The sequence below is a fragment of the Eumetopias jubatus genome, unplaced genomic scaffold (genome assembly GCF_037043125.1).
Source record: "Eumetopias jubatus isolate StellerSeaLion01/CBP00866 unplaced genomic scaffold, mEumJub1_p1.0 scaffold_11, whole genome shotgun sequence".
NCBI classification, from domain to species: domain Eukaryota; kingdom Metazoa; phylum Chordata; class Mammalia; order Carnivora; family Otariidae; genus Eumetopias; species Eumetopias jubatus.
The window spans coordinates 84,161,281-84,179,181 of record NW_028274817.1 but is presented as its reverse complement, the minus strand read 5'-3'; the positions used below and the strand labels follow the sequence as shown (position 1 = coordinate 84,179,181).

The 17,901-nt window shown below is 39.7% G+C and overlaps 1 protein-coding gene across 2 annotated transcripts in view; it reads right to left on the bottom strand.

Moving 5' to 3' along the window:
• Positions 1-17,901, bottom strand: part of DGKK (diacylglycerol kinase kappa) — a 150,236-nt gene that overhangs the window by 61,150 nt on the left and 71,185 nt on the right. Inside the window, exons 5-7 of one of the 2 annotated variants that reach the window (XM_088029012.1) lie at positions 14,399-14,534; positions 13,821-13,927; positions 13,370-13,495 (exon numbers count right to left, since the gene is read on the bottom strand). In XM_088029012.1, the coding sequence (XP_087885138.1) occupies positions 13,370-13,495; positions 13,821-13,927; positions 14,399-14,534 (369 nt within the window). The remainder of the gene's footprint in view (positions 1-13,369; positions 13,496-13,820; positions 13,928-14,398; positions 14,535-17,901) is intronic. The other variant, XM_088029013.1, reaches the window with a different exon arrangement.

Here is a 17,901-nt window from a genome sequence, read left to right as displayed (position 1 = left end):
CTCTTAATTCCTTCCACCTATTTCACCCATACCCCCACCCACCTCTGCTCTGGCAACCACTCGTTTGTTCTGTATTTAAGAGTCTGTCACTCTTTTGTTTGTTCATTTGCTCTGTTTCTTAAATTCCATATAGTGAAATCACATGGTATTTGTCTTTCTCTGTCTGACTTACTTTTTTAAAAGTAGGCTCCATACCCAGCGTGGAGCCCAACACGGGGCTTGAAATCCCAACTCTGAGATCAAGACCTGAGCTGAGATCAAGAATTGGACACTTAACTGACTAAGTCACCCAGTCGCCCCGTCTGATCTATTTTATTTAGTGTTATACCCTCTAGATTCATCCATGTTGTTGCAAATGGCAAGATTTCATTATTTTTTATGATATCTACATCTATCATCTATCTATGATCTATGATCTATCTATCTATCTATCATCATCATCATCGTCTATATATCTATCATCTATCATCTCTCTACCTATCATCTATCATCTCTCTATCCATCTATCTATCATCTATCTATATATGCATCCCTTGAGTAAGTGACACTTGATTATGGTGAATGATTTTTTACAGTATTCTCAGATTCAGTTTGATAATATTTTGTGGGGGATTTTTGTATCTGTGTTCATCAGGGATATTGGCCTGTAGTTTTTTTTTTTTTTTTTTAAGGTCTTTATCTAGTTTTGGTAATGAAGGTAATACTGGCCTCATAGAATGAATTTGAAAGCTTTACATCTTCTTCTGTTTTTTGGAATAGTTTGAGAAGAATAGGTTTTAACTCTTCTGTAAATATTTGGTAGAATTCATCTCTGAAGCCAGCTGGTCCTGAACTTTTGTTTGTTGGGAGTTTTTTGATTACTGATTCAATTTCATTGCTAGTACTTGGTCTGTCCAAATTTTTTATTTCTTCTTGATTCAGGTTTGGAAGGTTATATGTTTCTAGGAATTTATCCATTTCTTCTAGGTTATCCAATTTATTGGCATATAATTCTTCATAATATTCTCTTATTAAAAAAAACACAGAAAACCCAAAAAATATTCTCTTATAATCCTTTGTATTTCTATGGTGTTGTTTATTATTTCTCCTCTTTCATCTCTGATTTTATTTATTTGAGTCCCCTCTTTTTCGTGATGGGTCTGGCTAAAGAGTTATCATTTTTGTTTATTATTAAAAAAAATCTCCTTGTTTCATTGATCTCCTCCATTGTTTTTTAGTCTCTATTTCATTTATTTTCCCTCCAATCTTTATTATTTCCTTCCTTCTACTGGCTCACAGCTTTGCTTGTTCTTTTTCTAGCTCCTTTAGATGTAAAGTTAGGTTGTTTATTTGAGGTTTTTTTTTTTTAGGAAAGCTTGTATTACTATAATCTTCCCTCTTGGAACGACTTTTGCTGCATCAAAGATTTTGGGCCCTTTTGCTTTCATTTTTATTTGCCTCCATGTATTTTGTGATTTCCTCTTTGATTTCTTCATTGACCCTTCATTGTTCAGTAGCAGGTTATTTAGCCTCCGTGTATTTGTGTTCTTTCCACATTTTTTCTTGTGATTGTTTTGTGATTTCATACCATTGTGGTTGGAAGGCATATATAATATGGTTTCAATCTTTTTGAGTTTATTAAGACTTGTTTTGTGGCCTCACATGTGATCTATTCTGGAGAATGTTCCATGTGCACTTGAAAAGAATGTATACATATTCTGCTGTTTTTGGATGGAATGTTCTAAATATATCTATTAGATCCATCTGGTCCAATGTGTCATTCAAAGCCACTATTTCTTTGTTTATATTTTGTCTGGATGATGTATCCATTGATATAAGTGGGGGGTTAAAGTCCACTACTATTATTTTATCACTGTCAGTTTCTTCCTTTATGTCTGTTAATGGTGACACACCATGTATTTAGGTGCTCCAATGTTAGGTGCACAAATATTTATAATTGTTGTATCTTCTTGTAGGTTTTTTTTCCCTTTCTTATTATGTAGTGTCCTTCTTTGTCTCTTGTTAGTCTTTGTTTTAATGTTTATTTCGTCTGACATAAGTATTACTACCTCAGCTTTCTTTTTCCTTCCATTTGCATGATAAATGTTTTCCCATCCCTTCACTTCCAATTTGCATGTCATTAGGTCTGAAGTGAATCCCTTGTAGGCAACATATAGATTGGTCTTACTTTCTTATCCATTCAGTCCCTCTATGCCTTAAATAAAGCATTTAGTTCATTTATATTAAAAGTAATTATTGATAGGTATGTACTTATTGCCCTTTGTCACTTATTTTATTTTTTTTTATTTTTTATTTTTTTTAGTTTTTGTAGTTCTTCTCTGTTCCTTTTTTCCTTGCTCTTGTTCCTTGTGTTTTGATGGCTTTGTTTAGTAATATGCTTGGATTCCTTTGTCTTTATTTCTTGTGTATCTACAGATTTTTGATTTGTGGTTAGCATTCGGTTTGTATGTAACATCTTATGCACATAGCAGTCTATATTAAGTTGATGGTTGCTTAAGTTTGAACTCATTTAAATCACTAAGTTTTTACTCTTCCCTTCACATGCTTTAGGTTTGTCATACTCTACATCCTTTTATTTTGTGAATCCCTTGATCGATTTTTATAGAAATAATTGATTTTACTGTTTTTGTGCTTTAACCTCCATACTGGTTCTCTAAGTGATTAAACTACTACTCTTATTATATGCTTGCAATTACCTGTGAAATTTTTTCTTTTTATAATTTTCTTACTTGTGATTATGGCCTTTTCTTTTCTTTAACATTTCTTGTAAGGCTGGCTTAATGGTGATGAACACTTTTACCTTTTCTTTTTTGTCCGGGAAACTGTTTATCTCTCCTGTTCTGAATGACAGCCCTGTTGGGTAGAGTATTCTTGGTTGCAGGTTTTTTCCTTTCAGTAGTTTGAATATGGTAGAGTATTCTTGGTTGCAGGTTTTTTCCTTTCAGTAGTTTGAATATCATGTCAGTTTCTTCAAAGTTTCTTCTGAAAATTCAGCTGATAGCCTTATGGGTTTTCCCTTGTATATAACTATTTCTACTTGTTGCTTTTAAAAATCTTTATCGCTAGTTTTGCCATTTTAATTATTATGTGTCTCAGTGTGGACCTCTTTGGGCTGATTTTGTTGGGGGCTGTCTGTGCTGCCCGGATCTGGATCTCTATTTCCTTCCCCATATTAGGGAAGTTTTCAGCTATTATTTCTTCAAATACATTTTCTGTCTCCCCTCCTTTCCTTCTGGGATCCCTACAATGTGAATGTTATTATGCTTGATGATGTCACTGAGTTCCCTTAACCTATTCTCATTTATTATAATTCTTTTCTGTTTTTGTTCTTTAGCTTGGTTGCTTTCTATTACCCTGTCTTCCAGGTCGTTGATCTGTTCTTCTGTCTCCTCTAATCTATTATTGATTCCCTCTAGTTTATTTTTAATCTCAATTATTGGGTTCTTCATCTGTGATTGGTTCTTTTTTAAAAATTTGCCGAAGGACTCACTGAGATCCTCCAGTCTTTTCTCAAGTCCAGTAAGTATCTTTATGACAATTACTTTGTATTCTTTATCAGGTATATTGATTATCTTTGTTTCATTTAAATCTTTTGCTGTGGTTTTTTTTCCTGTTCTTTCGTTTGGGATATATTCCTCTGTCTCTTCATTTTGTCTAACTCTTTGTGTTTGTTTCTGTCTATTAGATAAGTTAGTTACATCTCCTGATCTTCAAAGTAGTGGCTCTGTGAAGAAATCTTGTGGTGCTTTGTAGCACAGTGTCTCCTGTTCACCAGAACCAGGCACTTCAGTGGTACCTCCTATGTGGGTTGTGCTTGCGCTTCTTCTGTGGCTGAGCCTTGTTTACCTTCAGTCCAGTTGGTGCAATGGTCCGCTTTGCCTGTTGTGGGCATACTAGGCAGGTTATTTTCCCTGTGCTGTTAAGAAGCTAGTATGGGGAGGAAGGGGGGGAAAGATGGTGGAGGAATAGGGGACCCTATTCCAACCAGTCCCTGGAGTTGAGGTGGATATCCACAAGACCACTCTGAACACCCAAGAAATCAGCCTGAGATGTAAGAAGATAGATCTTGATCTCTAAAAACAGAATATCACAGGTAGTTGGTTTTGAGGTATGAAGCAGGGAGCTGTGATTCTGCGAGCAGATATTGGAAGATAAACAGAAGGGGGAGGGAGGCAGCCTTTGGGATCCTACACCACCGATGAGCTATAGTCTCCCGTGCTGGGGACGGGGCACAGACTTGCGGACCAGTAGTGGTGGGGAAAGGACTTTAGGGCAGCCCCCCCAGATGGAAACTGGAGCGGCAGGGCCATGTGTGTGAACTGGGGGCAGCTTGTGGTTTTAGAAGCATAAAGGGCAGAGATGTGCCCCGACCTGGAGGTGAAGACTGGGAGCACTGCTCAGGGGTGCACAACCCAGGATGCCACAGTTTATAGCAGCACAGACAGAAATGGAGGTAGTGTGGCCTGGAGAGCTTACTGAAGAACAGACTGTGATCTCTCTGCTCTGAGGCAGAGGGTTAGAAATGGTCTCTTCTGCTCTGACTCTTGGAAGAGACGTGGAAAGCCACCAGGTAAAGCTGCCAGAGAACAAAAGCCCTCCAAAACCGGTTTTCACTGAGCCCACCCCCTGCCACAGGGGTCAGGGCAACTCTGCCCAAACAAGGTTGCCTGAGTAACAGTGCAGCAGGCCCCTCCCCAAGAAGACAGGCTGGGAAAACAAGAGGCTAGCAACTGTAAGGTCCCTAGAAAACAGGTGCATCTTGCTTGGGTTGTGGTCAATAATTTGGACTCTATACACTCCCTCAACCACCCCTCAACAGAATGACTAGGAGGAGGAACCCTCCAAATAGGAAAGACTCAGAAACGATGACTTATGCCACAGAGTTACAAATGGATTCAGATATAACCAAGATATCAGAGATGGAATTCAGGCCAGCAATTGTGAAGATAATAGCTAGAAGGGAGAAATCAATTAATGGCAACATAAAGTCTCTAAGGGCAGAAATGAAAGCTGAATTGGCAGAACTTAAAAATGCTATCAATGAGATCCAATCTAATTTACATAATCTAACACCTAGGGTAAGCGAGGCAGAAGAATGAATTAGTGACCTAGAAGACCAATTAATAGACAAAAAGGGAAGAGAGGAGGCCAGGGAAAAACAACTCAGAATCCATGAAAATAGAATCAGAGAAATAAGTGACACCATGAAACGTTCCAATGTCAGAATTGTTGCAATCCCTGAGTGGGTGGAGAAAGAGAGAGGACTAGAAGATATATTTGAGCAAATCATAGCTGAGAACTTCCCTAATTTGGGGAATGAAACAAATATTCATGTCCTAGAGGCAGAGAGGACCCCTCACAAGATCAAGGAAAACAGACCAACTCCCTGGCATGTAATAGTAAAACTCACAAATCTTAGAACCAAGGAAACCATCTCAAGGGCAGTTAGGAGGAAGAGATTCCTTACATACAGAGGGAGGAACATCAGAAAAACGTCAGACCTATCCACAGAGACCTGGCAAGCCAGAAAGGCCCGGCAAGACATATTCAGAGTACTAAACGAGAAGAACATGCAGCCAAGAATACTTTATCTGGCAAGGCTGTCATTTAGAATGGATGGAGAGATGCAGAGCTTCAAAGACCAGCAGAAACTAAAAGAATATGTGACCACTAAGCTGGCCCTGCAAGAAATATAATGGAGGGTTCTATAACAGGAGAAAGACCCCAAGAGTGATATAGAAAAGAAACTTACAGGGACAATCTATAAAAACAAGGTCTTCACAGGCAACATGATGACAATTAATTCATATCTTTCAATAATCACTCTCAACATGAATGGCCTAAATACTACCACAAAATGGCACAGGGTTGCAGATTGGATAAAAAGACAGGACGCATCCATATGCTGTTTACAGGAGACTCATTTTGAACCTAAAGATACATCCAGGCTGAAAGTGAAGGGATGGAGATCCATCTTCCATGCCAATGGACCTCAAAAGAAAGCTGGGGTGGCAATTCTTATATCAGACAAATTAGATTTTAAACTAAAGACTGTAGTTAGAGACACAGAAGGATACTATATCATTCTTAAAGGGTTTATCCAACAAGAAGATCTAGACTTATCCAAAAGAAAAGAGAAAGGACCCAAATTAATAACATTATGAATGAAAGGGGAGAGAGCATGACTAACACCAAGGAAATAGAAACAATAATTAGAAATTATTATCGACAACTATATGCCAATAAGCTGAGCAACCTGGATGAAATGGATGCCTTCCTGGAAACCTATAAACTCCCAAGACTGAAACAGGAAGAAATTGACAACTTGAGCAGGCCAATAACCAGTAACGAGATTGAAGCAGTGATCAAAAACCTCCCAAAAAACAAGAGTCCAGGGCCTGATGGATTCCCTGGGGAATTCTACCCAACATTCAAAGAAGAAATAGTACCTATTCTCCTGAAGCTGTTTCAAAAAATAGAAACAGAAGGAAAGATTCCAGACTCATTCTATGAGGCCAGCATTACCTTAATCCCCAAACCAGGCAAAAACCCCATCAAAAAGGAGAATTTCACGCTGATATCCCTGATGAATATGGATTCCAAAATCCTCAACAAAATCCTAGCTAATAGGATCCAACAATACATTAAAACGATCATCCTCCAAGACCAAGTGGGATTTATCCCTGGGATGCAAGGGTGGTTCAACATTTGCAAATCAATCAATGTGATAGAACACATTAATAAGAGGAGAGAGAAGAACCATATGGTCCTCTCAATGGATGCAGAAAAAGCATTTTACAAAATACAGCATCTTTTTCCTGATTAAAATTCTTCAGAGTATAGGGATAGAGGGAACATTCCTCAAGTTCATAAAATCCATCTATGAAAAACCCACAGCGAATATCATCCTCAATGGGGAAAAGCTGAGAGCCGTTCCCTTAAGATCAGGAACACGTCAAGCATGCCCACTCTCGCCACTATTGTTCAACATAGTACTAGAAGCCCTTGCAACAGCAATCAGACAACAAAAAGAAATAAAGGTATTCAAATTGGCAAAGAAGAAGTCAAACTCTCTCTTTTCGCAGATGACATGATACTTTATGTGGAAAACCCAAAAGACTCCACCCCCAAATGACTAGAACTCATACAGCAATTCAGTAATGTGGCAGGATACAAAATCAATGCACAGAAATCAATTGCTTTCTTATACACTAACAATGCAACTGTAGAAAGAGAAATTAGAGAAATAATTCCATTTACAATAGCACCAAAAAGCATAAGATACCTCAGAATAAACCTAACCACAGAGGTAAAACAGCTATACTCTAGGAACTACAGAACACTCATGAAAGAAATCAAAGACACAAAAAGATGGAAAAACATTCCATGCTTATGGATCAGAAGAATAAACATTGTTAAAATGTCTATGCTACCCAGAGCAATCTATATCTTCAACGCCATCCCGATCAAAATTCCAGTGACATTTTTCAAAGTGCTGGAACAAACAATCCTAAAATTTGTATGGAATCAGAAAAGACCCCGAATCGCCAAGGAAATGTTGAAAAAGAAAAACAAAGCTGGGGGCATCACGTTGCCCGATTTCAAGCTATATTACAAAGCTGTGATCACCAAGACAGCATGGTACTGGCACAAAAACAGACATATAGACCAATGGAAGAGAATAGAGAGCCCAGATATGGACCCTCAACTCTATGGTCAAATAATCTTCGACAAAGCAGGAAAAAATATGCAATGGAAAAAAGACAGTCTCTTCAATAAATGGTGCTAGGAAAATTGGACAGCCACATGCAGGAGAATGAAACTCAACTATTCTCTAACACCATACACAAAGATAAACTCAAAATGGATGAACGACCTCAATGTGAGACAGGAATCCATCAAAATCCTAGAGGAGAACATAGGCAGTAACCTCTTTGACATCGGCCACAGCAACTTCTTTCAAGATACATCTCCAAAGGTTAGTGAAACAAAAGCAAAAATGAACTTTTGGGACTTCATCAAGATAAAAAGCTTCTGCACAGCAAAGGAAACAGTCAACAAAACAAAGAGGCAACCCACAGAATGGGAGAAGATATTTGCAAATGACACTACAGATAAAGGGCTGGTATCCAAGATCTATAAAGAACTTCTCAAACTCAACACCCAAAAAACAAATAATCAAGCAAAAAATGGGCAGAAGACATGAACAGACACTTCTCCAAAGAAGACATACAAATGGCTAACAGACACATGAAAAAGTGTTCATCACCATTAGCCATCAGGAAAATTCAAATCAAAACCACATTGAGATACCACCTTACACCAGTTAGAATGGCAAAAATGGACAGGGAAAGAAACAACAAATGTTGGAGAGGTTGTGGAGAAAGGGAAACCCTCTTACACTCTTGGTGGGAATGCAAGTTGGTACAGCCACTTTGGAAAACAGTGTGGAGGTGCCTCAGAAAATTAAAAATAGAGCTACCCTATGACCCAGCAATTGCACTCCTGAATATTTACCCGAAAGACACAGATGTAGTGAAAAGGAGGGCCATATGCACCCCAATGTTCATAGCAGCAATGTCCGCAATAGCCAAACTGTGGAAAGAGCTGAGATGCCCTTCAACAGATGAATGGATAAAGAAGATGTGGTCCCTATATACAATGGAATATTACTCAGCCATCAGAAAGGATGAATACCCAACTTTTACATCAGCATGGATGGGACTGGAGGAGATTATGCTACGTGAAATAAGTCAAGCAGAGAAAGTCAACTATCATCTGATTTCACTTATTTGTGGAACATAAGGAATAGCATGGAGGACATTAGGAGAAGGAAGGGAAAAATGAAGGGGGGGTGGTATCCAAGGGGGAGACAAACCATGAGAGACAATGGACTCTGAAAAACAAACTGAGGGTTCTAGAGGGGAGGGGGGTGGGGGGATGGGTTAGCCCAGTGATGGGTATTAAGTAGGGCACGTACTGCATGGAGCACTGGGTGTTATATGAAAACAATGAATCGTGGATCACTACATCAAAAACTAATGATGTATTGTATGGTGACTAAAATAGCATAATAAAATAAAATTAAAAAGAAAAGAAGCCAGTATGGGGCTGCCACAGGCTTGTAATTGGGCAGTGTTGACAACCAGACCAGATGCCTGCCCTCAGCTTGTCTACCAGGGCTGTAGTCACACTGTCCTGCAGGACACTCTCCCTGCATTGTCTCCTGAGAGGCTTTTGTTGGGGGGCAAGGCCTGCAGTCAGACCAGATGCCTGCTCCCAGTCCATTTGCCAGGACTGCAATTACACTGATCAGCAGGATACCCTCTCTGCACTGTCAACTATAAGGTTTGACTGCTGGGACTGTGGGTGTACTGGTGTGTGTGGTTATCTTCTACTCTCCCCAAGTTAGGAGTCACTTTGGAGTGGTGTTTGTCCCTGATGGAGCTGCTTGCAGGATGAGATTTAGCAGGAACTGCTTTGGAGGGACTATTGGCTAGTTGAATGGGCCAGATCCACAGGAGAATGGGGGTAGGGTGCACAGTGTTAGTAAGCTAGGTGGAGAGTGTTCTTGCTGGTTCCTGCGGGTGTCCAACTATCTAGGACAGACACAAAACTAGTCTTAATAAATTTTAAAAGATTGACATAATGTAAAGCATCTTTTCTGACCAGTGAGATGAAAGAGAGAGAGAGAGAGAATGGCACCTGCCAGCTCTTTTGTTCTTTGAGAAGTCTCCTAAAGATCCCTGCCCTTCCAGCACATGTTCTGGGATCAGTAAATAAATCTCCTTCACTTATACCCCATTTTGCTTCTCAAACTGCTGCTTCTATGCTGTACCTTGGCTGGGTTATTTGTTATGCTGTCTCTTTAACAGCAGGGACTTAATTTCCTATCACCCTCTGATTCTCCAGGAGCTAAACCCACTGATTTCTAAAGTACTCAGAATCAAGCCCTGCTGATTGTAAAAACTCATGAAATTAAATCCCACTGGTTTTCAAAGCCAAATGTTATGGGAACTTGTCTTCCCAGTTTCGGGTCCCCTGTGCCTGGGTGCCTGGTGGTGGGGTCCAATCCTCTTACTTCTCTGTACTTGTGATGTCTCTTCCAATTATGGTTAGTCTATACAAGGGTTTGGTTCCCACCTGTGTCTCTGTCCCTCTTACCCTTTCCACTGTGGCCTCCTCTCTACAATTAACTGTGGAAGGTCTCTTCTGCCAGTTTTTAGGTAATTTTCTGAATTAGTTGCATTGATGTGATTGTTATCTCAGTGTGTCTGTGGAATGAGGTGAGCTCAGGATCCTTCTACAGCACCATTTTCTCAGAATTCTGCATCCCATAAGTTTTAGTATGCAATATTTCCATTTTCATTTGTCTCAAGGTATTTTTTGATTTCTCTTTTGATTTCGTCTTTGCCCATTGGTTGTTCAGTAGCATGTTGTTTACTATCCATATATTTGTGGGTTTTCCAGTTTTCTTCCTATAATTGATTACTAATTTCATACCATTGTGGTCAGAAAAGATGCTTTACATTATGTCAATCTTTTAAAATTTATTAAGACTAGTTTTGTTGTCTAACATATGATCTATCCTGGAGAATGTTCTATGTGTATTTGAGAAGAATGTATATTCTGTTGCTTTTGGATGAAATGTTCTGTATACATCTATTAAATCCATCTAGTGTAATGTGTCATTTAATGCCAATGTTTCTGTATTAATTTTCTGTCTGGATAACCTGTCTACCGATGACAGTGGAGTATTTAAATCCCCTAATATTGTGTTGTTGTGCATTTCTCCCTTAGGTGCTCCTATGTTGGTGCATAAATATTTACAAATGTTATATTCTCTTGTTGGATTGTCCCCTTTATCATTACATAATGACCTTCTTTGTCTCTTATTACAGTCTTTGTTTTAAAGTCTATTTTGTCTGATATAAGTATAACAACCCCTCCTTTTTGTTGGTTTCCATTTGCATGGAATATCTTTTTCCATCCCTTCACTTTCAGTCTGTGTGTATCATTATATCTGAAGTGAGTCTCTTATAGGCAGGGTATAACTGGGTCTTCTTTTTTTATCCATCCAGTCACTCTATGTCTTTTGATTTGAGAATTTAGTTCACTTATATTTAAGGTAATTATTGATAGGTATGTAATTGCTGTTTTGAATTGTTTTTTGCTATTTTGTAGTTCCCCTGTTCCTTTCTTCTCTTGCTCTCTTCCTTGTGATTTGAAGATTTTCTGTAATGGTATACATAGATTCCTTTCTCTTTATCTTTTGTGTATCTACTAAGGTTATTGCTTTGTGGTTACCATGAGGCTTGCATATAACAACTTTTGTAATAGCCTGTTTTAAGTTGATAACCATTTAAGTTTGAATGCATTATAAATCTCTATATTTTATTCCCCCTCTTGTTTTATGTTTTTGATATCATAATTTACATCTTTTTATGTCATGTATCACTTATCAAATTATAGTTATAGTTGCTTTTACTACTTTGGTCTTTTAACCTTCATACTAGCTTTAGTGATTAATTCACCACCTTTACATGGTTAGATTATTCTGAATTTTACAATATATTTCCCCTTACCAGTGAGATTTATATTTTTCATATGTTTTCCTTTTACTAACTAGTGCCCTTTAATTTCAGCTTAAATAAGTCCCTTTAACATTTCTTTTTTTTTGGTGGGGAGGGGCAGAAGGAGAGGGAGAGAGAAAATCTCAAGCAGGCTCCACACCCAGCACAGAGTCTGACACGGGGCTTGATCTCATGACCCTGAGGTCATGACTTGAGCTGAAATCAAGAGTCAGACACTCCACAATAGCCAAACCAGAAGCCTGCCCTTTAGGCTGAAACTCCAGGACAAACAAATAGGCCTCTTTTCAGCCTGCTGTCTGTGGTGTGCCCTCTTTATGGTAGTTGGCTAAGAACCCTCTCTCCATTTGTTATAGTTCCATAGGACCCAGGAATGCAAGCCCTGCTGGCCAGCAGAGCCAGGCAATAAAGGGGCATCACCTGGGCAGCAGCTGCAAAAAACCCCCGGCATACCAGATGCATGTAAAAGTCCCCTCTTGGAGATACTGGCACTCTGGAGTGTGGCAGAGGGAGAGCACCAAGATGGTGCCTATCCTCCTAGGTCTCTAAAAACTATTACAGTGGGCCCTTAGATATGTGTTTAATTAGAAGCCTGCCCTTCAGGCCATAATTATGAAGATATGCTAAGAGTCCTTTTTTACAGTAACACTGGATTCCTCAGATTGTTGCCCCTTGCTGTACCCTGGGCATGGTAAGAACTTTCTCCACTGGTTACAGTTCTTGGGACCTACACTCACTGTCCACTAGATCCGTGTGATCTAGAGGTGTCCCCTGGGGACAGCTGCAAATATTGGGGTGTCTGATGAGGGTATAAGCTCCTTTTCAGAAGAAACTGATGGGCTGGAGCAAGGTAGAGGGACCCAGAGTCTTCTAAAAAGAGCTCATACTTTAGTTTCTTCTTGTCTAGAATAATCAGTTTGACAGGAGCATCTAAAAGCTAAAGTCTAAATCAGAGTTTCTCAGCATTGACACTGTTGGTATTTTGGGCCAGAGAGTTATTTTTTTGTACTGTCTTGTACATTATAGGAGGTTTAGCAGAATCCTAGGCCTCTACTTATTATAAGTCCATTGCACACCCTCTCTCCCAAAGTTGTAACAATCAAGAATGTCTCCAGATATTGTCAAATGTTTCCTATGGTTTGGGCAAAATCACTCCCAGTTAAGAACTACTGGGTTAGAAGCATGGTAGTATTGTAGTTAAGAATATGATTTTTGCAGAATTATGTATGAATCAAGACTCTTTTTGCTTACTGGCTGCATGACCTTGAGCAAATCACTTCATTTTTCTGAACCTCACTTTTCTCAGCTGTAAATGGGGACAATAAGGCCTATTTAGGTTGTTGTAAGGATTAAATGAGACCATGTATACAAAACACTCAATACATTGTGGCAATAGTAATATGTTAATCTTATTAACCATTATTAATTAACAAAGATTATAAGTTCCCAGGAAATAGTGAATGAGGAAGGCAGAAGGTTTCTTAAGGATAGACTCACAACTTATTTTTTTAATTGCCTGTACTGTCATAACAGAGTTCAGCTTTTCCCATTTGCTTGTAGACCTCACCAATTAAGAACCATTAAAGATGAGAGTCAAGTCTTTCTCTCCAAGACTCCATAGCCAGATCTGGAAAGGCAAGATAATGATTTCCTATACTATGTAAGCTGCATAATCTATTTTGGGGTAAGGGTCTCTGAGATTTCTATCTATGTGTAGGCACCACCCCTTCTTTAGAAGTCAAGTTCTCTAAGTATCAAGGAGATGATAAGAGTCTTACCGTAGAATTACACCAGAGACATCGGAAATCTTGAAGTCTTTGGTAACTGCCACAGTTCTCATGACATACTGCACACTGAGAACTGACAGATATGTTTCCTTCTACCCACTGATGAGGCATAGTCTTCTGAAAGGTAAAAAAAAGGTAAGAGGTAGAAGTTACAGATATAAGGAGAGAAAGGGCCAGCTGGAGTGACTATAACACCCCATAGAGGACATTGTGTAACCCCAACAAAGTTCTTCATGGTTCTGCCCTCCCCACTCCAATGCTAGCAAGTGAGGGCAGCTGGAAGTAGGGGGCTTTCATTCTTCTAGACTGGTTGGATTTTAAGCCTAGGGAGGAAGTCTACTTGGGTTGTATGGAGACAGGAAGAAGTCTTCCTTCCCCTGTGTATCCTGGTTAAAGGAGAGATGGGAAAGAGTGGCTGTAGGAGAAGATGGCTGGTACTCACTACTTCATCAGCGGGCATGAGGAGGTCATCAGTGATAGACAATGTATTCCATTTGCAGTCTTTGCTTGCTCTCAAAGCACATAATTTGTGAGATTTCACTTTGCACACTATGACAAAAAGGAAGAAAAAAGATAGATGTGAATCTGGTGACAATGAAGATTCTAAGGCCCTTCCCTAAGCTTCTCTGAAAATTAGAACTTAGATGCATCAAAATAGTTCTGACCCACCTCCAAAGGCCTAGTTCTCATATTATCTAGTTCCTTTTTATTCTTATTGGCTAAATTATCTACTATCTGACTTGAATGGAAACTGATGGCAAGAATAAGGTGATTTCTGTTATTCCAGCTCTTGTGACTGTGTTGTCCAATCCTCTCAGACCCAACCCTCCATTTAATTCATGAGAATTTCCATTCATGCCAGCTTCTTCCCATCTCTTTTCTTCAGTCTGTTAAGTGTCAGAATTAACCTTACACTAGAGTCAATGACTAGTATGAGTCAATGACACTAAAGCCACATGAGATCTTTCACCCCTGTCTCCACCCACTGGGCTCTATTTCCTAAAGTAATTAGAAAGGTACCTTCGCAGATGATAACATTTCTAGATAAGGCAGGAATGCTCTCCCGGCAGACATTGCAGTGCTGGGTCCGGGGGCTGTGACTGGAGTACCAATAGTGCATTCCAACAAGGAAAGGGTTGTTTTCTGCTGCAGGTATCTAAAATAAGCCAAATAGAGAGTTAATCATAGAGATATTAGGGAAGGACAGAAAATCTGCTTCTAAGTCTGAAATGGCCAGTCAGGTGTCAGAGCATGTGAAGAGGAAGACTGAATATTGGAGCCAATATCTAACAAATCTCCCACCTCCAGTTTTTTCCCAAGTGGTTTTGGAAAGGGAAAAGGAATAGGGAGGTAGATCCTACAATTGGAGCTGGAGACAGGAGCAATGATCTCTATACTGCTTGGCCAAACCACTGTATTGATTTAGTCTAAGCAAAATTAGTTCTGTTAGCATTGGCCTTGGTTCTCTTTGAGTAGTCAGCTAAAGGAGGTGGTTAGTTGGAAAAACAGTGAATCCAAGTCATCTGGTCAGGCAAGAAAGGGAGGAGGCAGGGATCTCTGACTTTGGGCTAAGGAATGCTTTAACTATCTCCTGGAGATATACATTCCCCTTACTAGCCTTACTGCTGCCAGGTAAGCAGAGTTAGTGCATTCATCTCAGGGGCTTCTTGTCCAAGCATTTTTTTCTGAATGTTACACTCTGACTACCTATAGCAGGTTCCTGGTTAATCAATTTAATTCATTCAAAATTCATTAAACAAATATCTACTGCATAACTACTATGTGCTTAGCACCTTTCAAGGCATTGGAGCTCTATGGACAAGACAAAGTCTCTGCATTCATGTAATAATATGAAATGAAAACACAGTTTGGTGTTCTATTCCATGGTATTGAATTTGACATTTACTGTTAACCTGCCTGTAAATGCTGCATTTGTTTATCATAGCCTGACTTCATGGCTGTGGGGAAGGCAGAGGGTATAACAGCAACTAGTTTGGGGGTTGAAAGGAGAAAAGAAAGGGTGGGCACTAAAAACACCCAAGTTTTTTCTGGGTATGCATTCCATGGGACTCTTCCACTTTTTCTCTAATTCTTGTGAATGTCTTTTTTTTTCCTTTCTGCCTTCCTCTTGAGTGTAGACATTAGGTGTGCACATTTAGCTTTTATTCTTGACAATAAGTAATGGGTTATATTTATATAATATAATGGGTAGGGTGTGTAAAGGCATAACAAGACTTTAAAAAGAACTATATATTCTCCCTGTTGCCAGCTGATAGTGGTCCATTAGAGAGAGAGAGCTATTGAGGGTTCTAGCACATTAAGTATTCAGCCTTGATCAATTTACAGGAATTAGCCATCTAAACCATAGCCTACACATGGCACTCTCTGTTCCATTCTTCTTCCCTCTTCTGGTATGCTGGCTATGTGCTAAGCTGCTGCTGGATTGACCAGGAAGCTTCCAGAAGGAAAAGCTACTTTGATGAGCTAAAGGCTCACCTGATCTGGGATCACTTTGTGATTCCAATGTTTCTTCATGCTTAGACTCTGACAAAGCTCCAAGAAGATGAGAGTAGATGGTGAAGAATCCTGAGGAAGTGACATAGTCTTGGTTTTGGCAGTCTGAGCTCCCAGTACCTTTCTACTCCCCAAGCCACTAAATTATAACTCTACAAGTATGTTCCTTCCTTCCTTCCAACCTCCTTCCCTCTTCCAGTAGTTACTAAGAGCCAACTTTGTGTCATCTATGAAGCTAGACACTGGAGACATAGAGATAAATGATCCAAAGTTCTTGCCTCCAGGGAGCTCATAGTCTAGTGGAGGAGAAATCTTCCTAAACAGATCATTTCATTACAGAGTGACAAGTGAACTCTCCTAGAATGTGCAAGGTTCACTCCATTCCAGAACTATTAAGCAAAAAGTCACCAGAATTTGAAGATTTGGAAAAATTATTAGCCTACATATATTGCAAAACATGAGAATATGTGCTCTGGAGAGAGCACTAAGAGTGTGGCTGGACAAACTTTTGCTGGAGGGATTAGATGTGTGACACATGGATCCAATAAACTATCTCAACAGAAACACTGTCAGCTTGGACTGAAGGGTCAGACATGGGACCAAATGAAGAAAGACTGTCAGACTTTGGGGATTCTACAGGCAGAAAACAGGCTGATAGAGTTACTTGGCTGTGAACATGTGTTATTCTTCAACAAAATGGAAGAATACCTCTAAGGGGCCTCAGAGGTCAGCAGGGATGCTGAGAGTGGTTCATAAGCCAGAGGTGCTGCGCCTGCCACCACAGATCCAGAGAGTGGTGGCCTGGAGGTGAGGCCACTGTATTCCTGGATCCAGAGGGTGGGGCCACTTCCTTGATTAGAGTCGGGGGCTCCCACCCCTGTTAACTTGAGAGAATGGGGCCAGAGGAAAGAATATCAAGCCACCAGAGAATTATTCTGAGGCCTGGAAACCTAATGGAATTTGCTCTACTGGGCTGTCAGTTTGCTTTAGACCAGCAACCCTTTTATTCCTTCCATTTCTTCTCTTTCAGAATGGGAATGTTCATCCTATGCCTGTCACAGCATTGTATTTTGCAGGCAGATAACTTGTTTTCTAGGTTTTACAAGTCCATGAATAGAGAGGAGCTTTTCCCCAAGATGGACCATACAAAAAGTCTCATCCATACTTGATTTAGATTATTTAGAAGGTAAGATTTTGAGCTAAGAATTAATGCTGGAATGGGTTAAGTCTTTGGGTGATGTCAGGATGGGGTGGATGTATTTTGCTTGTAGGAAGGCCATGAGTTTTGGGGGTGTGGGCAGAGAATAGATTGTTTCCCTCCCCAAATATGTTCAAGTCCTATTCCCCAGTACCTGTGAATGTGACCTTATTTGGAAATAGGGTCTTTGCAGATATAGTCAATTTAAAAAGAGGTCAGACTGAATTAGACCACACATAGCCCTAATCCAATGACTAGTGTCCTTATAAGAAGAGGAAAATTTGGACACAACTACATACAGAGAGAAGAACATCATGTGAAGATACAGAGCATGTAGACACAGTGGGGACAACCACGTGATGACGGAGCCAGGGATTGGAGTAACGTGTTTAACAAGCCAAGGAATGCCTACAATCACCGGAAGCTAAGAAGAAGCAAAGAAGAATCCTCCCCTAGAGCCTTCAGAGAGAGCATAGTTCTGCTGACACCTTGGTTTTGGATTTCTAGACTCCAGAACTGTGAGAGAATAAGTTTCTGTTGTTTTAATTCACTCAGTTTATGGTAATTTGCTATGGCAGTCCTAGGAAACTAATATAGTATATCATTACAGGCTTTTCTAGTAGTTGACACAGATTAAAAATCCATTTTGAAGACGGATGAAAAACTGGCATGTATACAAACCACTGATCTCTGAATGCTAAGGAAGACAGTTTAACTTAAAACTTTCAGTGTGTGGTTGTTGGGTTTTGTGCTTGATTTTTATCCCCTCCAAAATATTTAGGTGAATACATTCATGCAGAGACCATCACTC